Source organism: Trichomonas vaginalis, chromosome II, assembly GCF_026262505.1.
Source record: "Trichomonas vaginalis G3 chromosome II, whole genome shotgun sequence".
Classification (NCBI taxonomy): domain Eukaryota; phylum Parabasalia; order Trichomonadida; family Trichomonadidae; genus Trichomonas; species Trichomonas vaginalis.
The window spans coordinates 12,676,827-12,699,253 of NC_067204.1; the positions used below are offsets into that span (position 1 = coordinate 12,676,827).

Genomic DNA, 22,427 nt, shown 5'->3' on the forward strand with positions numbered 1-22,427 from the left:
TGAGCTTGTCAAAATCAGAGCGAGAGTCTATTATATTAAATGACGCAAGAGGAATACAACATCCTTTCTATTACGTAAGTCAGAGTAAAGATGGTAAAATATACGTAAGAAAAAAAGGTTCCATTAGCGAATGCAGAAAAGCGACAACATTAAGGTGTATGGCAAGGGTGAAGTCCACGAAGCCCATATAAAACCTTCTGTTCAAACTGAAAAGTCAATAGAACAAGAAGAAAAGAAGCCAGATGTACTTTCAATAACGAACCAAGAGCTTATTGCAAAGTTCGTGAATTTCATTGAAAACAAACCGAGTCAAAGAACCCTGACCCACCAGTGAAAGAAGTTGAGACAAAAGAGAATGTACAGTTCATTGAAAATGTCAAGAAACAACTTCCACCACGAATGCCAAGAAGAAGAGTGAGAATAATGAAGTAAATAGATATTTTTATCTGAAGTAAATACATGCAGAACGAACAGCTAAACGAATTTACTCCAGCAGAGCATATTCATCAGATTCGCTCATATTTCGATATCATAGACAATGCAGTTCAAATTGGTGACACTAATAGAAAATATTCTGACGCAAAGATTCCATCACAACCTGGAACTGCTAAAGATAACACATGGGTAACATTCAATCTCTCACCTCCTGGTGAAAATATGTTGGACCTTTACAATACATTCATTACGTATAAAATGGAAGGTCAATTTATTGTAGATAAAGAAATTGGTTCAGGTTCCAATAAAACAAACCACCAGGATTTTGGATTGGTTTCGATGACGCTTTCTATGCAGTTGCTGGATATCAAATCCTTGCAAATGGTCGTATCGTATATTCTCAAGACAACGCAAGAGAAGAAGCATATATAACTTCAAACTCACAAACTACCGAACAAATAAAGAAAGTAGATGTTTTCTCAAAGACTCGACATGAAGATGTATGGAGTCATTCGGGAACATGCAGAACAGGACAAATTGTTAGTGGTCCAAATTACAGCAGGAAAATCATTTGATTTTAAGCTTCGTTTAAGAATTCCTGTTAGAAGATTCCTTCCATTAGAAGCTATTCGATTTATTCCAGCTTTTGCAGGAAACATTCAGCTTAAAGTAAAGTTCAGTAGCGACGCCTTACAATGCACATCTATATCTGTAAATGATATCATTGCTTTCAATCCAACTCTTAAAGTTGCATTTGCTTCAGATTCAAATCCACCGACAAATAAATTTGTTCCATGGAATGAACCATTCACTATGATAACGAAGGCAGTAGAATCTAGTGGAACAGTTACTATTACAACTGTAACCCAGCAACTATTTCGAACAAAGATGGATTTTAATGAATGTTTCATTCATCCAAAGTCATTCTCTTTAGACCCTAACATTTATACAGAACTTGTAGAACATTATACAAACGAGGCTTTATGTTTTCCTGTTAAAGTTATGGATTGGATTCCTATGGACGGTTCATTCTCAAAGAATACAGATAGTTCAAGTGCAACATTTACAGCAGCTTATATGCCTATTAATGTTAAAAGTATTTGGGCACTATTTAGAAAGAAAGACAACTATTATGTTAATTTTGAGAACCCTAAGTTTAAATATCTTCAGCTTTCCATGGGAGCTTATGGAAATATGCCTGCAGAACCTGAAAAATCATATGGACCTGTATTTTATGAAATGGTTGCGAACGCCTGCAATACAAACAATGATATGATAGGATTTAATGAAGATGTTATGAGGTCATTGGTGGATGATGGTAGTGTGGAACATAAATGGATAGCTATGACAACACACATTTCTTATGTGGTTTTCCAACAGAAGTGGACTTTTGCTTCCAGCAAGGTCAAACATCTACTGCTCCAATAACATACAAATTGTCTGTTAAAGGACCTATTGAACTAGCAACTGAAACGTACCAAAGCCACTTATTGGATTTATGAGGGATTGTTGCTTTGCCATTCAGGTGCGTGCTAATGGAATCCCAATAATAAGATTAGATGACTATAACTTAGCTACGGACGATGGTGAGGAATAAAGGATGAACGTTTATTTTTAAAGCTTATAAATGAGTTCTTCATCAAGCTCTCGTGAACCTTCACCATCTATGAAACAAACTTTACCAAACGATTATGGAGCACCTATTGAATATTTCTTACGAGCTGCACAATGGCAAAGAGCAGTCTCACCAAGGTTAGGTGTTCCACCAGCTCCTGTCAAAAATAGCATTTGGTCAAGTCCTTATATAAGATATGGTCTCCACTAGGTTTGCTAGCTACAGCAGGAGCAGTTATGATGTTGAAAAGAAATAAAGCAAATGTTGTAAATAATACTGAAGTAGCTGAAGTTAAACAAACTCCAACACCTTCGCCAAAACCAACACCTTCAATGACTCCTGAACCTATGGAAGTACAAACTCCTGTTCAAAAGTCAACTCCAAAACCGACTCCAACATTTAAACCAGAACCTACTCCTCAAATAAATCGTAAAACTCCTGCGTTTCCTTACTGAAAAAATAACGTTATTTTTATTTAATATTAAAATTTTTATTTGATTGAAATGACAAATAAAGTCACTGAAGCAATGAAACAAAAGTTTTTGGTAGAATACATTAAATCAGGAACTATTCCAGAAGGTTTTTACATTCATACTATGAAGGATGGTAGAGTTCAGTTTAGAAAGATAAAGCAACCATTAGATAAAGAAGGAATTTTGAGAAAGATTAAACTTCATGAGGACAACATTGCTGAACTTAAGAAGAAGTTAGAAGAGTTGGAGAAAGGAAGAGAGTTATAAAGCAATGAATTCAACAGGGTGAGAAAAGAGGTGAAAAAAGAGGTGAGATCTCACCTCTTCACCTAAAATATATTTTTGTGCTATATTTTCATACGTGTGAGGGTGGTGATATCATTAATTTTTAAGTTTATTTTTTATTTTATTTTTATTTTATTTTTATATAAATGACGAAAACTATTGAGATAACAAACTACAACAGTCATGAGTTCAAGAATTTGTTCTTCGTTCCTCGTGAAAATACATTCTATCAGATACGAGGGAGAAAGGGTAAAGTTAGTTTGAGCGTTTATGACTACAAGCATAATGGAAAGTTTATACAAGCAATAGATACAAACGGTAAGCGTGTTTCATTAGCTTTGTCAAAACTTACTAACATTTATTTTGACAGTGATTTTGACCTATATGAAGAAGAAAGTGAGTCAGAAGATTATGAGCTGTTATGTGAAGCACAGCAATGGGAGGAGTTGCAATACTTTTGTAAGTGAGAACGTTTATTTTTTACATTAGTGAAGTTGTTTGTGAAAACGTTAGTGAAGTGGTTGGCGGCTTTGTAAATATTTAAGGTTAAGTTAGTGTTGTCGTTTGTGTTGTAAAATATACGTTAACGGTTTTGTAAAGTGTCAAATTCACATATAATGGGTAAGGAGGCGCGCAGTGCCGCCGTACCCTTGATATGTTTACTAACTAACAGATATTAGACGCAAGGCTGAAAATCATCAGTATAAAAACAGTTCTGAAGTAATTGAGGATTTATCACGTGTAATCCGTTTCGTAGATTGTGGAAATAAATATTTCATTCAAAAGGACTATAATATCCACGACAAAATGAATCAAATGTCATTCGTTCTTCAATCAAACATGAAAGAGTCACTTAAAATGATTAAATTATTTAATGAAGAAGGTAAAACAATAACAGCATGGGATGTACTACTAAATCAATTGTCTTCATTAACCGTTAAAGGTGTTTGCTTTAAATCTAATTCTCCAGATGTTTTCTCAACGTTTCAAGGTTATAAATACAACATTCTCGAAAAGCTTGATTACTCAAAAATTGAAATGTTTATGGATTTCATTAAAGAAGTCATTTGTGATAATAACGATGAAGTGTATAAATACCTTCTCGGCTGGATTGCATCAATGATTCAACATCCTGGAATCAAGAATGAAACAGCAATTATTTTGAAAGGACTTCAGGGAACAGGTAAAAACAGATTTACAGACATTATTTCTGAACTTCTCGCTGGTTATTCATGTAAAAACATTACTGAAATAAGTGAGCTAACGGGTAATTTCAATTCAGTAGTTGAGAATAAAATGTTTCTTGTACTTAATGAACTCAAGAATGTAGGTGAAGACAGACTCGCAAACTTCAACGCTTTGAAATCAATTATAACGGATAATGAGATTAGAATTAATGAAAAGAATCAACCCAGAAGAACAGCTCAGAATGTTGCAAACTTCATTTTCGTAACTAATAACGTTTACCCTGTCAAAATTGAAGTTGGAGACAGAAGATATGTAGTTTTAAGAGTTAATGGTAAATTTAAGGGTCAATTTGATTATTTCAAGAATTTGATGAATTCATGCACTAAGGAATTTTATGATAACCTTTTAACATATTTTATCAATTACGACCTTTCATCATTTAATGTACGAATCATACCGATGACTGAAGCCAAACAAGATTTAATTGAATTATCATCAAATCCTTTAGATGTATGGATAAATACACATTATGATGAATTGTGTGTAGGTATGACATGTAAAAATGCTCTATTCTGCAAACCATCAGACATGAAAGACAAGAATTTTCAAATGAGTATTAAAGATAAATGTGATAAGAAACAGAGAAGAATAGATGGTAAACAAACATGGTGTTATGTTTTGAAAGAAGAAATGAAAGGATTATATAAACAGGTTGAACCAAACGATAATGAGGATTCATTTACTGATGATGAAATACCTGTAAATGAAGCTTTATAAAGTATGATTGGAATTTATTTTTGCATTAATCCCCACTATGTTGTCAAAATGTTATGTTGTCTCATTTTTTCAGAGAAGTTAAATAACCGAGTGACACATGGTGACGTAGTGACACCTTCAGTTCTTCAAAAATACTTCATAAGTGCCTTCCTCATTAATCCCCACTATGTTGTCAAAATGTCATGTTGTCTCATTTTTTCAGAGAAGTTAAATAACCGAGTGACACATGGTGACGTAGTGACACCTTCAGTTCTTCAAAAATACTTCATAAGTGCCTTCCTCATTAATCCCCACTATGTTGTCAAAATGTTATGTTGTCTCATTTTTTCAGAGAAGTTAAATAACCGAGTGACACATGGTGACGTAGTGACACCTTCAGTTCTTCAAAAATACTTCATAAGTGCCTTCCTCATTAATCCCCACTATGTTGTCAAAATGTCATGTTGTCTCATTTTTTCAGAGAAGTTAAATAACCGAGTGACACATGGTGACGTAGTGACACCTTCAGTTCTTCAAAAATACTTCATAAGTGCCTTCCTCATTAATCCCCACTATGTTGTCAAAATGTCATGTTGTCTCATTTTTTCAGAGAAGTTAAATAACCGAGTGACACATGGTGACGTAGTGACACCTTCAGTTCTTCAAAAATACTTCATAAGTGCCTTCCTCATTAATCCCCACTATGTTGTCAAAATGTCATGTTGTCTCATTTTTTCAGAGAAGTTAAATAACCGAGTGACACATGGTGACGTAGTGACACCTTCAGTTCTTCAAAAATAAATAATTATTGAATAACCTAAAATCATTAATGATAACATAACTGATAACAAAATTTTATATAAATGGATACCCCACAAGCTCAAAATTTACCACGAATCATAACAAGGGAGGAAATGATAAAAATGATGCAAGAACAAATTAAAAACAACAAACCACGAAAACCGAGAAGATGAGGAATAAAAATTAAATTTGGATTGAGTTTAAAAATTCATCTTTATTAAATTCATCTCTTCCAATCAATTTATTTATTCTATTAAATTCTTTTATTTTTGCTTCACTCAGTTTAAGGATTGAACGGTAAGTTTTTAATTTTTCGATTATTTCTTTCCTCTCTTGATCGTTTTCAACCCCACCACATTGCGGCTTTTTTTGTAATAGCATATTTTTGATTTAATTCTGTTTAGTTTCTTTTTATATTCATCGTCCGGACTCTTGGTTGTTGCTCGTTGTCACTCATTTCTTACGAAATAAAAAAAATTAAATAATATTTAAATATAATGGAGTAATAAAATAAATCGGAATTTCTATTAATTTATTGTTAACCTCAACTAATGCATTGCCGTTAATATATCTAACAAATTCAGCTATTGTGTCAAATCTTCGTCTTCTTTTTGTCATTGATTTATCAGTTTTTCCATAATCGAGATGAATCAAAACTTTATTCCCTTGTTTAAAATTCATGAGCCCCGAATTAATTTGTTCACGTTTAACATCATTTAACCTTTCCATTTGTTTTCTAATATAGGGTGTCCAAAGGTGCGTTTAGCACAGCGCTCTATATGAGACTATTAAAGGAGATATATGCTGATTATAAATATATAATAAAAAATATGAATATATGTATATGATGAGTATGTTGTATTTTGGCGCCATGCCGGGATATAAAATGAATTTTGAGACAAGAGGCGGTTTCGCGGGAAATTTTGGCGGGATTTTTTTCATTTTTTTAATGAATCATAAAGAAAACATCCTCGCTCTTGCAAAAAAATGCAAAGACTGTAAAAAAATCTACGAGACATTGGTAAAATGTTTCGGTATGGATGCTCCTAGCTATTCCACTGTAACGTATCATTTAGGATGTATCACTTCATGAACAAAAAGGCGCCCATCATAAAAATTGACAAAAAATCGCCGGATCAAAGAAAAATCAAAGCAATTCTTCAAGCGCTAGATGAAGACCCAAGAGCATCACTCAGAAGGATAGAGGAGATGACAAAGATACCACGTACAACAGTCAGTTATTATCTGCACAATTATTTGAACTACAAACTAGCGTATACACGTTGGGTTCCGCACAACCTTAATTCAGTTCAAAAAAAATCTAGAGTCCAATCTTCGAAAGAGCTCCTCTCTATATTGGGTGCGTATCAATCCAAGAAGTTTCGCTTTTTAGTAACAGGGACGAGTCTTGGTTTCAATATGCAACAGAAGCCAAAATCATGTGGATCCCGAAGGATGAAAATCCGCAAACATTCCCGAAGAAAAAAATTGACACACCAATGATGATGTTGTCGGTTTTTTGGGGCGTGAATGGCATCATCGCAATTGATATTCTTCAAAAACCTAATACGATGAATGCTCAGTATCTAATTGACAATGTTCTTACTCAAATTATCAATTCTGATGAGTTTGAGAAATCCAAACAACAAAAACAAAAGTTTGCAATTCATTTTGATAATTCAAGAGTTCACAAAAGTCATAAGGTAATGAATTACTTGGTGGAAAACAATGTCAAAGTTGTTCCAAACCCAATTTATTCACCTGATATTGCACCCTCTGACTTTTATTTATTCGGCACGCTAAAAAAGAGAGCTGAAGGACGCGAATTCGCGAGTCCAGATGATCTTGAAAATTTTGTAAGAGAGCAATTTGAGCAATTTTCTCATGATGATTTAAAGCGTGTCTTTCAAGCCTGGATCGATCGCTGCGAACGCGTGATTGAATCCAATGGTGATTATATTTAAATAAACTTTATATATATGTAACTTGTTTATTTCTATTCGCAGTATTCAGGTTTGTGCTAAACACACCTTTGGACACCCTATATATTCCCATTCTTTTGAAATATCATTTTTCATTTCCACCGGTTTCATGTTTATAGTTCTATGCCATGTATTATTGTAATAATATACTAACTGCTGTATGATGGAGTCATGATTTCCATCCCAGTATATCTGACCGTTAACCCCTAACGCATCTCTAAGAGTTCTCATTACTGCATCAACTATTTTATTATGAAACGTATATGGAGAGGATGAAAAGTAAAAATTAATTTGTGGGAAATAATGAGCCATAGCTGCCTGAAATCCTTTATCACCATCACCCCTTATATTATCTACTCTTTCATGATCTAGTAAGTATTGTATAGCTCTTCTTGTTTCCTGTTCTGTTTTCCCTTTCACCGGAATGCAATATAAATATCTAGTGTTAATGTTAATGGCGAATAAATAAGTAACGTTTCCTTTTGAATATTCTAAATGATCGATTTCGTATGAATATGGATATGGTGCAAATGAAGGGCGACCAAATTTTTCCTTTAACGGTTGAATTTTTGGGTCAATTGGTTTATTTAATATCTTGAAATCCTTTTTAAAATCTTTTTGCTTCTTTAATGTTTGAAATGGATATAATAAAGTGAATGATGAAGGATTAACTGAAGGAGGAGGAGGTACTACTGTTGGAGGTTTTGGTGTTGCAAGTGGTTTAATTTTATCTGCTTTGATTTTGGATGATGAAGTTTTGGAATTCATTCCTCCTTTCATTAATTCTGGATGTATTCTATTCATTTGTTTTAAATATGCTGTATATAAAGGTTTGATATACTTTCCCACTTCGAGTTTATGTTGAAGGATGAATTCCAAAAGTTGATCTTCATTTAAAAGTCGGGCTGAATGTGGTTTAACTAATGAATCATAAATTAAAGCTTGTGCATCATTTATGGTCTGAATGACCCGGGCGTTTTGCACCTTTGTTTTTTGCGGCTCAGGATTATATAAATTATATAATTCATCAATATCTTCTTCTGTTAATACTTTATTTTTGAAATCTTTCAATTGTTTAAGTTGTGATTTAGTTTTTCCCTTTATATATTCATTATTTTTAATTTTGTCTTTAATTTTAGAAATTATTTTATCATGATATTTCAAAATTTCATTTTTATAATATGGATAATAATATTCCATATCATCACCCGTTATATTTTCATCATATTTTTGGAGATATGATTTTAATTCATAATAATTAAGAAAATTTTGATTAAATACTAAATCATCAATTAAATTTTTTAAATCTGCGTTATTCATTTATATAAAAATAAAATAAATGTTTAAGGGTGCTCACCTCTTTGATCAAGAATCAAAACCATCATTAACAGTTCCTTTTGTCTCTTTTGTGGCATTTTATTAAAAATAAAATTTCAAATTGTATTAAATAAATGGCATACAACATCCATTTTCACAACATACAGCCTTAGTGTGTGCTCCTGTTAATGCAGTCTTACCGATTGTTAAGCGAGTCATTGTCCCGTTTTTAAGTTGTAAATTAATATTTTGACCATCAAATATCACTTTATCATTTATTATATCCAAATAATTTTTAGGTGTTAATTGTTTATTTTGTCGTAAACTAACACCTTTCATTTTTTGTGCAATCTTTTTAAAATCACTTCCATCAATTGAACCGTTGAATGATGTATAACACTTAGGGCATAAAGCAACCATGTTATCACCTTGTTTCTCAATTGCTAAACCCAATAACTTCTTCTCATGTGCTTTTTCTTCAACTTTATTCTTTAATTTAGGTTTAAATTTCTCATCAAAACAGAAGAAATCAAATGGTGCGAATTTGAAAATGTTTTTATCATAAAATTGTTCATCGGTTACAATCGCCTGAAATGCTTGAGTGTTAGGAAGATTTGGGTCGCCAGCGATTGCCCAATAAGATGAATCAGTATCACCTTCAATGAAATGAAAACGATTAACATTCATGCATTTATACATAAAATCATAAATGAAAACCAAATACCAGTATTTAGCATTATCTAAAGTGAAGAATGCCTCTTGTAAACATGTTTCACATCTATAAAATCTATCTTTGAGCATCACTTGATACGTATCCTCACCTATTTCTCTTATGTTTTTAAACTTATTTGGCATACATGCAACGCGTGCCTTCTGTGTATTCATTATTTTAGTCTTTGCGTAATTTTGTGTATTCATTGCATCGTAACCATATGATCCATTAAGTGAAATCTTGCAAAATAAACTTTTTCCTTTATTTCCTTCTAATTCAGCCTTTTGTCTTTCGTTCATAAATTCGTTCGCAAATTCATTAAAACAAGTGTTTTTAGTAAATGTTAAAATTGATTGAATGTCATCGATGATAAAATGAAATCTGTCTATTAGATACCAAAGATAATAAGAAGAAAATGGTTGATATTGGTTGTGTGTTGATGCTAACTGAGTTAATTTTCTCTGTTTCTGGTCAACTGGTAGATTGTTTGATTTCATGTAATTATACATAAAACTGCCAATTGTTTTTTCATCTGTGATAATATCTAAGTTTCTTATTATCGGTAAAAAGTTTATGTAATCATTAATGTATTTTTCATCAATGTGACCCTTTACTTCAGCCACGAATAAAGTATTTTTATTTCTAATAATTCCCAATGCTTTTGCTTTCTTTGTTGCTGTATCACAAATGATAACACCATTCAATCTTCCCGGCATATACATTTTATGGTCAGTATATTGAATGAAATCATAAGGATTAGATGAAAATGATGAAGGATATAATGAATTAAAATCAACACCAACGAAATGAGTCATGATGTTGGTAGTGTCCTCATTTGATACAATTTTAGTTTCTAGATTATATGAAAGTTTATTAATGTGCGTGATTCCTTTAAGATTTACTCTATGTTGAACATTTGATAGACCACCAGTAATTCCATTACGGAGAATGTGATAAGCTTCAACTGAATCTAAAGTCATTGGTAAATTATATTTTAATGCATAATTTCTTAAATTGATTCTTAAACGTTGAACATCTTCATCTTTATTTGATTTTATGACATTGCAATAACAACACATTAACCGACAATTTTCTTTGGTATGTGGTTTTTCATTATCGATTCTATCTAATGTTGGTTTATTTGCATATGTAAACGCTTTACCACACATTTTGCATTTAGATGAAAGGATTAAATCGTGATAGTATTGAAAATCATCCATTGAAACATTATTTTTACTATCCCTTTCTGCTTTTTCATCTTGTTTCTTATATGATTCAATTTTATATTTCCAATACTTTTTCGTTAATTCAAAACTTGATTCTATCTCTTCCTCAGGATATTTTTCATTAGGATTAAAGTCTTTATATGCTAAAGCGTAACGAATCATTGAAGCATTCGATGATAAAGAAAGATTATGAAGCATATCAATTTTATAAACAAATGTTTCTTCAATAATTTTATCGATTGGGTCAATCATAATTTCAACATCTTTATTGCAATAATGAATAAAATATTCTAATCTATTCTTAAAATTTTTAGCATCATTGAGATATATTTGATAATCACTATCTGATATAGTTTCTTGGGTTAATACCGAATAAAATGAATTTTTCGTGAATGGTTCCACTTTATATAATTCTTCTTCGTAATTCTCCCATGTGATGAATTGATAAGGGAAAAAGGATTTAACACGTGATTTATTGTTTCCGAAATCTTGAGTGAATTGGTCTAATGTCCCACCCGCTATATAATTTCTGATGTCAATAAATCTCAATTCATATGGAACGTTTGTTTTCTTTACAATGATTTGCTTAAATTGTGAAGATGAACCCAGCATTGATTTTATTTTCCATTTTGCAGTGTTTAAATCATGAAGAATTAAATTTAAATCAAACTTTCCCGAATTAAAACCTATGATATTCACTTTATTGAATTCTTCATCTAGAAGTTCTTTAAATGCTTCCTTCTGTTTTTCATTTAATGTATGAGACAAAGTCCCCACCGTTTGCGGCTTCAATAATTCATTGTATTGTTCAATATTTGATTTAGCAACTAATGAACAGGTTGAAAATAAAAACTCAATCCAATCAGAAATAAAAGAATCACTCGAAGTTAAGCAAAAATTCCTCGTATATGTTTTATCATTTAATTTAACCGTTGATGATACCATGAATGGTTTTAAGTAAGCGTTCAAAGTTGCACACTCAGAAAGTTGTAATTCTTCTTTAGTCTCTAATGTTTCAAAGTCAAAAGTAATATAATATCTTGTCGGTTGATAATATTCCTGCAAATTATGAGCTAATAACCACTGATATATCTTTTGTTTCGTAATATGTGGTGCATATGGTTGCTGGGTCTTTTGCAATTGAACGTCTTGAATTAATCTCCCATTATTTTCTTTACATTTCTCACAATGCTTTAAAAATCTTCTTTGGTTTTTCCTTTCTGGATCATCGCGGATAGAATAAACTTCTTCTTTACAATATGGACAAACTTTATAGCCGGTGAGTGCTTCAACGTCTGTTATTCTGTCAGCGTGAAGTTTTCCACATGGACTCTGTGTTAATAAAATATTTACTGTTTCAAATTCTGGATCTATCATTATTGATTCCACTAATGGAAAGTCTACCTTATTTATGTCCACGTCTTCTGGTTGAGGATCACAATAATAGAAATCAATATTAACATTTAACATTCTCGCTAATCTCTCACTTTCTGATGAAATGTCAAACCCTTCATATGCATCTATTGCTTCATTTAAATAGCTTCTACGAGTTTTAGGATTAACACCATCAGGAATGTTATAGAAGCGTTTAAATAACCTTCTACCTTCTGCTCTAATTTGATTATCATTCATTTTAGCTGTTCCGTTTTTGTTCATTTATGTAAGAAAAAAAAATTAAAAAATAAATAAAAATAAAGTTTATTTTTTAAAGCCCATAAAATGAATTAAGAACACATAAATTTTTATCATCTGCGACGTGACGAATACATTTTAATTTACTCAAGAATGTATACCCTGATACATTAAATTTAATTCCTGTCTTATTTAATTTCACAACTTTGAAAAGGAATGTATGAATAGCTATAAAATGATGAGAAGATGTTTTATGGGTTGCTTCCATTTTTTCTGAAATAAATGAATAAATATAATGTTTATAAGTTTTCATATCTTTTATGTTCTTAATAACGAATGGTATAGACCTTTCAACTTCATCTTCCTTCGGTGCTGTTCTTTCATATGAAACATTATTGGTATCTTCAATAATGAAACCACAATCACACAAAATTTTATAGGTTCCAATGGTTTCTTTTGATATTTTATCTAATAAATCAAAAACTTTATCAACACCCGTGCATTTATTTAAATAATAATTTATGTAAATATCATGATCTTCTTTCTTAATCGTATTAGTTGCATATGTCACGTTTTTAAGAGCTTTTTTGAATTTTTTGGAATCTAAAGGTGGTGAAAGTAGGATACAGGGGTATTCTTCATTATCAATAAATTGTAACTTATGTTTACGAATAAATTTAGTTCCTTCTTCTGAAAGTGTTTCATCTATTTCACCATCTAATAAATTTTGTGTTGATTCTGAGACATAATTTTTATATCTTTCTTCATGAGATTTCTGAACTTCTGATTCTGAAGCTGGGATATTCATTAAACCCTCTACTTCATTTTCATTATATTTTTCAACTTCTCTTAATTCCTTAATTTTTTCATCTATTTCATCTCTTATTTTTTCCAGTCTTTCAATTTCATCATATTCATCATCTTTAATCCGTTCTTCATAATATTCAGGGAAAACATCAGGTTCTTTAGGTTTTTCTTTTTTAGAAGTGGGATATAAGAAATTTATAACATCATCTTTATTCATTTTTCCATCATAATCAAACTCATTTAAAAACTCCGTAAATTTTTGACAATTTCTTAAATAATATTTATCAACCTCATAACCCGCCTCCTCTAATATATCCTTTATTTCCTCATTTGTGAATCCCAATTTTTTAACGTTGTTAGTTTTGACACTCATTTCATACAAAATAAAAAATAAAATATTCAAAAATGTAAGACATGAATCAAATAATTGATTTCATAAATTCAAATAATCATTAGTTTCTTAAAGTTCAATGTTGAACTCATCAAATTCTTCTTCATCATCATTATCTTTAGCGAGTTTAATTACTCTTTCAACTCTATCTTTTGATAGTCTTGCGTTTAATTTTTTCTGAAGTTTTTCGTTACCAAGTTCTAAAATTTTACATGGATGATATTTAAACCTGTTAAATTCTTTTTCCTCAGTTTTAATCATTAATCTACAAAGAACTTTAGTGAGGTGATTTTGTTGTTTAAACCATTTATCATTAATATTTGTTATAAATTCAATATCCGGAATTAATTCCCAAATTTTTGAATTTTCGATTAATTTACCATCAAATGCAAAAGCAATAGGTTTAATATTAAACTTACCTTTATAAAATAAACTTTCTATGTAATCATCAAAATAAACGTCTACTTGTTTAACCTGGGTGAGAATTGGTGAAAGTTTATCCATTAATTGATTCACAGTCACGAATCTTGTTCCGTTCATTTCTTACAAAATAAAAAATAAAATAATAAACATAACTAAGTTTTAATTTTTCGTAAGAAGTTTATTTTAAAATTAATGTTAATTTTTTTAATGTGTTTATTACATCATTTATGGGCTGAGTGTAAATGTCTTACAATTTTGAACATTTTTTTAAATCTTGATTTATTCAAAAACGTAAGAATAAAAACCGTAAGAATCATACATTTTTTACTTCATATGTAAAAAAAATGATACAAAATCGTTCAATATTGTATGAATTCTTACGTTTACAAAAAAAGTCACACAACCCGTACTCATATACTACTTTTCTATTAAATGGTTTATATCTATGAAATAAGAGATTACAATTGAGAAATGTAGTTCAAAAAAGATTACACTATCGGATTCAGTCTTAAAAAGCATTCAGGTAATTCATAAATAATCAAAAAATGGAAAACAAATAGTTTATATATATAAGAGTTTTGGAACAAAGTCTTCAAAGACTCTCTCAAGTAGTCTTTGAAGACTTTCTTTTTCAATCAAATACTGATTGAAGACTTAGTTTCACATTTGAAGTATTTGTACGGATTTTGTATCTCATGATACTAATAAAGGAATGAGTTTGAATAAAAAAAGTGGCATTTAGTTTACTATTTCTTTTTCAATATAAAATAATTATATCGGAAAAAGAATTATTAGATATTTGTAGCACCATGTTCAACTAAGAAAGTGATAATACTTGTTGCTTTAATTTTGGTAGCAATACCAAGAGGGCATTCATTAATATCGAAAGGATTTCATAAAATAATGATAAATATGAAGAGAAAGATAATGTTATAATACGATGATAAATATGAAAAGAAAGAGAATACCATAAAACAATGATAAATATTTAAAAAAGGATAATGTAATAAAACAATGATAAATATGAAAAGAAAGATAATGTAATAAAATAATGATAAATATGAAAATAAAGATAATGTTATAAAACAATGATAAATATGAAAAGAAAGATAATGTCATAAAACAATGAAAAATATGAAGAGAAAGAGAATTCTATCAAACAATGATAAATATGAAAAGAAAGAGAATAAGTTTCATGTTAACATCTGCACCATGTTCAACTAGGAATTGAACAATTTCTATTGAATTCGATTTGATTGCAATACTAAGGGGGCATTCATTAATATCGAAAGAATTTGATAAAACAATGATAAATATGAAAAGAAAGAAAATGTAATATAACAATAATAAATATGAAAAGAAAGATAATGTAATATAACAATAATAAATATGAAAAGAAAGAGAATTCTATCAAACAATGATAAATATGAAAAGAAAGATAATGTAATATAACAATAATAAATATGAAAAGAAAGATAATGTAATATAACAATAATAAATATGAAAAGAAAGAGAATTCTATCAAACAATGATAAATATGAAAAGAAAGATAATGTCATAAAACAATGAAAAATATGAAGAGAAAGAGAATTCTATCAAACAATGATAAATATGAAAAGAGAGAGAATAAGTTTCATGTTAACATCTGCACCATGTTCAACTAGGAATTGAACAATTTCTATTGAATTCGATTTGATTGCAATACTAAGGGGGCATTCATTAATATCGAAAGAATTTGATAAAACAATGATAAATATGAAAAGAAAGAAAATGTAATATAACAATAATAAATATGAAAAGAAAGATAATGTAATATAACAATGAAAAATATGAAAAGAAAGAGAATTCTATCAAACAATGATAAATATGAAAAGAAAGATAATGTAATATAACAATAATAAATATGAAGAGAAAGAGAATTCTATAAAATAATGATAAATATGAAAAGAAAGAGAATAAGTTTCATGTTAACATCTGCACCATGTTCAACTAGGAATTGAACAATTTCTATTGAATTTGATTTGATTGCAATACTAAGGGGGCATTCATTAATATCGAAAGAATTTGATAAAACAATGATAAATATGAAAAGAAAGAAAATGTAATATAACAATAATAAATATGAAAAGAAAGATAATGTAATATAACAATGAAAAATATGAAGAGAAAGAGAATTCTATCAAACAATGATAAATATGAAAAGAGAGAGAATAAGTTTCATGTTAACATCTGCACCATGTTCAACTAGGAATTGAACAATTTCTATTGAATTCGATTTGATTGCAATACTAAGGGGGCATTCATTAATATCGAAAGAATTTGATAAAACAATGATAAATATGAAAAGAAAGATAATGTCATAAAACAATGATAAATATGAAAAGAAAGATAATGTCATAAAACAATGATAAATATGAAAAGAAAGAGAATAAGTTTCATGTTAACATCTGCACCATGTTCAACTAGGAATTGAACAATTTCTATTGAATTCGATTTGATTGCAATACTAAGGGGGCATTCATTAATATCGAAAGAATTTGATAAAACAATGATAAATATGAAAAGAAAGAAAATGTAATATAACAATGATAAATATGAAAAGAAAAATAATTTCATAAAACAATGATAAATATGAAAAGAAATATATCATAAATTTTGTTGATATCTTCTCCATTAGAAAGTAAATAAGATGCAACATCATAATTTCCGAAATGCATATTTTCTGCTATTGAATCGGGAGTTTGTCCAAAATTTGATTGAAGGTACTCAACAATTTCATAGTGTCGATAATTCAATGCTTTATTAATCATGTTATCAAATGATTTACCTTCTTCTATCATTTGCATAAAAATGTTTTGATTTCCGCCTTGAACAGCATATTTTTCAGAGTAATCAGTGTATTGAGCTCCTAAATTTTTCAAGTAATTGAAACATAATTCTGAGTTGAATTTAGAATCTATTCGCTCATTAATATCAAGATTTGGGAATTTACATTTAAGATCATCAACTTTATCCCATGCAATATAGTATAAAGGAGAATCTGTTGAATATAAATTCAGAATTTCTTCTTCTTTTATTTTAGGTTTGAAGTTTTCAAATTTGAAGCCTTGATAATGTAGAAGTGTCGCCAATTTCTCATTATCTGGTTTATTGATGTATGAAAATGCGTTTGATATCTTTTGGTAAAGTTCTGAAAATAATTTAATTTCTTTATCACGAATTTGTGAAAAAACATCAATCAAACGAAGCGCCATTTGGATAGTTATTTTGTTGGTTGTTATTAATTCGATAATTTGCGAAGATAATTGTATAATATTATTGGAATTGATGGCCCAAATAATTTTTGATGCTTGATCTGGGTATTCGAATACCTTAATTGACTTAAGGTCACTGTAATTGCACCAATTTTCTTTTTTTGGCTGCTGTGAACTTGTCATGCTTTTTTAAAAAAAATTTTGTATGTGACACTTTTTGTCTTAAAAATATGAGTTAGAGAGAAAGAATTTTGAATTATTGATGTTTTCGAGCAATGATTCCACATGAAAGCTTATTAAAATTTGTTCTGTGTATAACACCTCATTAAACTACAAATGTAAACAATTTACAAATGCAATCAGCGTAATAAAAACAGATTAGAATGATTTATAGATGATTGTATTGTTAAATTCGAAAAATTGAGAGTATATTAACAAAGAGAATCATGACATATATCTTGAGTTAATAATAGGGTCAAAAAAAGTGCGAAAATGAAAAACCGCTGTTTGAGTACTTTCTGAGACTTTGTTTGTCAGAAAGTATACATTCGTAAACTTTCAAAGTTTTTGACTCTGAAGGTTTTTGGTTAGATTTTAAAAGATATTGCAACGTATATTTCACATATGATGTAAAATAATAAAATAATGACGATTAACTTTTACAAATTTGATAACTTTACAAATTAAAAGTATCTGTGATGAATTCGTATGATTGTTGCTACTATTTCCATTACAAAAATCCGGAATCTTTTGGGCAGACAAATATTGATGAATACATCAATGATAAAGAGCTCATATCGTACTTATCGCTGAAGGACGTCTTTAAGATGCTCGACAAAGTAAAGCTAAATCCGTCACAGTATTCTGCTTTTCTTCTCAATTTATCGAATCGTTTCGGCAGAGATGATATGTTATATATACTTAATCATGCTCGCACAACAGAATTCAAAAATCGAACTGAAGCGCGTATAGTTTCCGATACAATTTCTACAATTCTTGGTATTAATACAATTCAAAACCTGTTTTCATATTATATGGAAACCTCAAAAGATCTTGAATACAAAATCAGATTCAGGATTACCGAAGAAAAGTATCATAATTTCATTATTAAACCAGAAACTACCGCTCTTGATCTTAAACGCATGATCTCCAAAGAATTAGGTATTGATCTCAGTCAAAAAGATATATATTTTGCGGGACATATTCTTCGTGACGAAAAAAATTTAACAAAAAAAGGTGTCAAACCCGGATCATGGCTTGATTTAATCGAATACCTTATAAACCCTACAAATTCAAAGATTTGCCATATCTTCATCAAAACATTGACTGGAAGGCATATTACTCTCAAGGTGAGATTATGCATTGATATTTTAGGTGTAAAGAGACTTATTCATGGCGTAGAAGGAATTCCACCAGATCAGCAGCGCTTAATATTTGCAGGAAAGCAACTTGAAGATGGAAATGCACTTGAAGATTACAGTATTCAACAAGATTCAACATTACATTTAGTTTTAAGATTGCGCGGAGGAAAACCAGTTATTTATTTGTATCCTGAAGAAGAAACAGATGTCAAAGTAAGTATTGATACAAAAGATGTTGAATTTCCATTTGTTTATCCATCATTTGATCATGATCATACATGGGAAGTTCGTGCATTTCCAAATGGAGACATTGTACATAAAGATCGTCATTATCCATCTCTCTTCTGGGAAACTCTTTTCTATCCAACATTTGATAGTGATGAAGGATTTGTTATTGAAGGTCGTAATGTTGTTTCTTTCTTTGAAGAAAAACTTCGTCAAATTAATCTTTCTGATCATGAAATCTTCGACTTCGTTACATTCTGGTGTCCTAAACTCGTTGACATGAAATATATCAAGATAACATTCCACTTCTCTGACTACTCCGAACAGTTCCCTCTCTCTATTTCACCTGCTCCGAAAAACATCAACCGTCTTTTCTTCTGCGCTACTCCTCTTTCATCACCTATTGATATTCCTGCTCCAACACTCCCTGTCTTTGCACGTGATGGTTTCACCGTTATCGAATGGGGCGGTACCATCGTAAGTGAGGATGACAGAGCAATTCTCAAATGAAAATAAAAAAAATTGACAATTTTTCAAATTTTCAATGAGTTGCTTTAAAAAGGATATTGATTAATACTTGTGCAGGTCAAATGGTTCTATATCTAGAATTTAAAGTCTGTTTTAGCTTTATTCTGGCTTATGATAATTTTGTCTAAAAATTGGAATTTTGAAATTCAATTTCCAACATATCATGTGAATATATTGTTTGATAAAATCTTCTCTTATTATTACCTCATTTTTTGTGATTCGGAAACAGCTTATCCCCTTTCATCTCGTTGGATTTGAAGAATATGTAAGTGATTAAGGATTTGACAAGAAATTGAATTGAAAATTTAATATGATAATAGAAATATGGTATGATAATAGATAATTTTATTTCCTCAAAACGATTATTTTTTTAGCATGGAACGGTTTTGGTCAAGCCTTTCTAGATGAGATATATTTCCGCATATCTTCTTTCTGTTGCTGCAGGAAACCAGAAGCCAACAGCTGACCAAGTCAAGAAGATTCTTGAAGCTGCTGGCGTTGATATTGATGCCGCTCAACTTGAACAAGTTGTCACAAAGATGAACGAAAAGGCAGTCGAAGAACTCGTTGAAACAGGCAAGAACGAGATGGGTAAGGTTGCTGGTGCTGCCCCAGCTGCTAGTGCTGCTGCTCCAGCTGCCGCTGCTGAAGTTCCAAAGGAGGAAGCTAAGGAGGAAGAAGCTCCAATGCCAATTGGTCTTGACGATATGTTCGACTTTTAAAAACTATACAATACCATATTTTGCAATAAACATACATTTCAGTATGATAATAAAACATTTCGTCAAATATATTACTAAAAAGCTAAAAAATTCAACAAGGCAGCTAGAAATAGATTACGCAGTCAATGAAAACTCATTATTAGAATGTTTTTTAAATATTATTTGATATCATTTATATTTCTCATTTGGAACTCAAAAATTCCAGTATTTAGCTCTATTTTATGTTAGATTCTTGAATTATAAATGAATGTATTTTGAAATCAAATTTTTAAAGTGTAAAATAAGTAATAAAATGTAATAAGCTATGGCAACCGATTCAAAATACTCGTGTTGTTATAGAGTAAGAAGCATATCATCTAAAATATAAGCAGGGCAAAATTATATTTTAAATTCCGTAGCATGTAATTGCAATGTGTGCTTATTTTACCATGTGTATACGCTAAATTTGGATTTACATAGTTAAATTCTTCTTAATACTTCGAAATATATTTTAATAATGAACAATTCCAAAGTATAATAGATGATCGAATATATTGATTGTCGTGTTTGTAATGTTTTCTAGCAAATGAGATCGCTGAAATAACTCTTTCTAGTTCACATAAGCATAAATTTCGTTAAATTCATTCAAAATTTTGTGCTCATTAAAAAATAACGTACATATTTTTCGAATAATAAATGAAACAATCACAGTCAGGATCCTCATTATTTTCAATTAATGTTCAAGATGATATCATACAAGACCTTTTCAAGCACATGAAAGATGAAATTGATTCATTAAAGTATCGCGTTTCGTATTTAACAGATGAATTAAACTCAAGACCATCAGTTGAAGACTTCAGAAAGTTATCACAAGCTGTAAAAGAACTTCAAGATACAAATAAAACATACGAAAATTACATGACTCAAACGATTGATTCAGCAAAAACTGAATTAGGAAAAATGATTGAAGGTGGTAAAAAAGATGTTAAATCTCAGATGGAAGAAACTACATTATCAATAAATCAAGTCATTCGTGCGCAAAATACATTGATGGATAAAAAGGTATTTGATATGACAAGGCCAACATTCGAATTTAATGAAATGAAGCGTTCAGTAACAGTAATTAACGAGCAAAATGCAGTAATAGAGAAGAAACTGGACAAAATTTTTACTTGGATTGCTGGCTTCATTAATGAAGCGTTTCCAGACAATGGACGTTGTAGAATAACTCTTGAAAAGATCTTTGAATCCCATATATTACCAATAAATAATCGCATTGATGAATTAGAGACAAAAATTAATGATGGACTTACAAGAATTGGAAAACTCGAAACAACATTCTATAGAATATCTGATCTCACTAAAGCGCAACTTCCAACTTATGAGTCTGTTAAAAAAGTTCCATTTTCTTCTCATCCAAAATTACCTAAATTAACTAAGGTTAGATCATTTACAGATTACTTTAACTATCTCATGCAAGTTGTACCTACAGCTCAAATGATTTTCAAACTATTCTACGAAGAAGTAGAAATTTTGAAGAAAGCTGTAGGCGAATCAACAATAGAGGAGTTAGAAAGAAAGAGAGAGCAAGAAGAAAATGAAATGGCAAACTTTGTTAAATATGAAGAACTTGAAGGTGTTAAACAACAATTATCTCAGATGCAATTCTCTGCAATAAATAAAGATGATCTCAAAGTTGTCCAAGAAGATATAAGGAATATTAGAGATACAACAATTAATAAAGATGAATTTGAAGCTACTGTTGATAGAATGAATTTCAATATTAATAAAGTTGATCAAAAGGCTTCAGAAGGTATTCAGAAATTAGAATTATCTCTTGTTGAAGCTAAAATGAATATTCCTTCATCTCCTGCTTATACGGAAGTTAAGCCAAAAGGACAAACAAGTTTCAAGATCATTTTTGGAGATTCAAACAATGGAAATGTCACCTCGCGAAGTGTTATGTCTCGGAAGAGTGAAGACCCTAGAGTGATGTTACCAGGAATACAGCAGAAAAGGCCAGTTACGGGAATATTATCTTCAAGATCTTCTCAATCTATGAAAAATCCACACTAGCTTTATTTGTGTTTGTGTTTTTTATTGTTTTGTTAAAATGTTTTATTCGTACTTTTTATTGCTTTATCATACTTTATCATTCATTACCGTATACAAAAAGGTCCAAGGAATTAAAATCTGTCCAAGGAATGTATTCAAATCATGGTCGGTACATCAAAAATTGAGATTGAGACTTTTATTCTAGATAGAAATCATAGGCTTATATTACTTATTTCTACTAAATATAAGTGTTCGATGAA

The 22,427-nt window shown here is 30.2% G+C and overlaps 10 protein-coding genes and 1 pseudogene across 11 annotated transcripts, besides 5 other annotated features; 9 read left to right on the forward strand and 2 right to left on the reverse strand.

The window, feature by feature from the left end:
• Positions 1-3,474: part of a mobile genetic element that runs on past the window's edge.
• Positions 1-3,476: part of a mobile genetic element that runs on past the window's edge.
• On the forward strand, positions 451-712 carry TVAGG3_0534380 (uncharacterized protein; the record flags this gene model as incomplete). Its single annotated transcript, XM_051237724.1, has 1 exon — positions 451-712. A coding segment is annotated over one exon (262 nt), but the record flags the coding sequence as incomplete, so codon positions are not given.
• Positions 2,554-2,790, forward strand: TVAGG3_0534390 (uncharacterized protein; the record flags this gene model as incomplete). The annotated part of the gene is made up of 1 exon (XM_051237725.1): positions 2,554-2,790. The coding sequence occupies one exon, from the start codon at positions 2,554-2,556 to the stop codon at positions 2,788-2,790; it is 237 nt and encodes a 78-aa protein (XP_051095549.1).
• TVAGG3_0534400 (uncharacterized protein) lies at positions 2,955-3,275 on the forward strand (the record flags this gene model as incomplete). The annotated part of the gene is made up of 1 exon (XM_051237726.1): positions 2,955-3,275. One exon carries the CDS (start codon positions 2,955-2,957, stop codon positions 3,273-3,275), a length of 321 nt encoding a protein of 106 aa, XP_051095550.1.
• Positions 3,475-4,773: a mobile genetic element.
• TVAGG3_0534420 (uncharacterized protein) lies at positions 3,625-4,773 on the forward strand (the record flags this gene model as incomplete). The annotated part of the gene is made up of 1 exon (XM_051237727.1): positions 3,625-4,773. One exon carries the CDS (start codon positions 3,625-3,627, stop codon positions 4,771-4,773), a length of 1,149 nt encoding a protein of 382 aa, XP_051095551.1.
• A 48-nt stretch (positions 4,774-4,821) lies between these two features.
• On the forward strand, positions 4,822-5,553 carry TVAGG3_0534430 (uncharacterized protein; the record flags this gene model as incomplete). The annotated part of the gene is made up of 1 exon (XM_051237728.1): positions 4,822-5,553. The coding sequence occupies one exon, from the start codon at positions 4,822-4,824 to the stop codon at positions 5,551-5,553; it is 732 nt and encodes a 243-aa protein (XP_051095552.1).
• A 742-nt stretch (positions 5,554-6,295) lies between these two features.
• Positions 6,296-7,597: a mobile genetic element.
• On the forward strand, positions 6,392-7,517 carry TVAGG3_0534450 (annotated as a pseudogene). Its single transcript has one exon. A coding segment is annotated over exon 1 (1,126 nt).
• A 180-nt stretch (positions 7,598-7,777) lies between the features above and the next one.
• On the reverse strand, positions 7,778-8,855 carry TVAGG3_0534460 (uncharacterized protein; the record flags this gene model as incomplete). The annotated part of the gene is made up of 1 exon (XM_051237729.1): positions 7,778-8,855. A coding segment is annotated over one exon (1,078 nt), but the record flags the coding sequence as incomplete, so codon positions are not given.
• A 4,320-nt stretch (positions 8,856-13,175) lies between these two features.
• Positions 13,176-13,688: a mobile genetic element.
• A 2,931-nt stretch (positions 13,689-16,619) lies between these two features.
• TVAGG3_0534480 (protein ubiquitination) lies at positions 16,620-17,765 on the reverse strand (the record flags this gene model as incomplete). The annotated part of the gene is made up of 1 exon (XM_001304408.2): positions 16,656-17,480. One exon carries the CDS (start codon positions 17,478-17,480, stop codon positions 16,656-16,658), a length of 825 nt encoding a protein of 274 aa, XP_001304409.2.
• Positions 17,766-17,996: 231 nt separating this feature from the next.
• TVAGG3_0534490 (cellular macromolecule catabolic process) lies at positions 17,997-20,405 on the forward strand (the record flags this gene model as incomplete). The annotated part of the gene is made up of 1 exon (XM_001304409.2): positions 18,125-19,393. One exon carries the CDS (start codon positions 18,125-18,127, stop codon positions 19,391-19,393), a length of 1,269 nt encoding a protein of 422 aa, XP_001304410.1.
• Positions 19,816-20,133, forward strand: TVAGG3_0534500 (translational elongation; the record flags this gene model as incomplete). Its single annotated transcript, XM_001304410.2, has 1 exon — positions 19,816-20,133. One exon carries the CDS (start codon positions 19,816-19,818, stop codon positions 20,131-20,133), a length of 318 nt encoding a protein of 105 aa, XP_001304411.1.
• A 403-nt stretch (positions 20,406-20,808) lies between the features above and the next one.
• On the forward strand, positions 20,809-22,188 carry TVAGG3_0534510 (uncharacterized protein; the record flags this gene model as incomplete). Its single annotated transcript, XM_001304411.1, has 1 exon — positions 20,809-22,188. One exon carries the CDS (start codon positions 20,809-20,811, stop codon positions 22,186-22,188), a length of 1,380 nt encoding a protein of 459 aa, XP_001304412.1.
• Between the last annotated feature and the right edge of the window lie 239 nt (positions 22,189-22,427).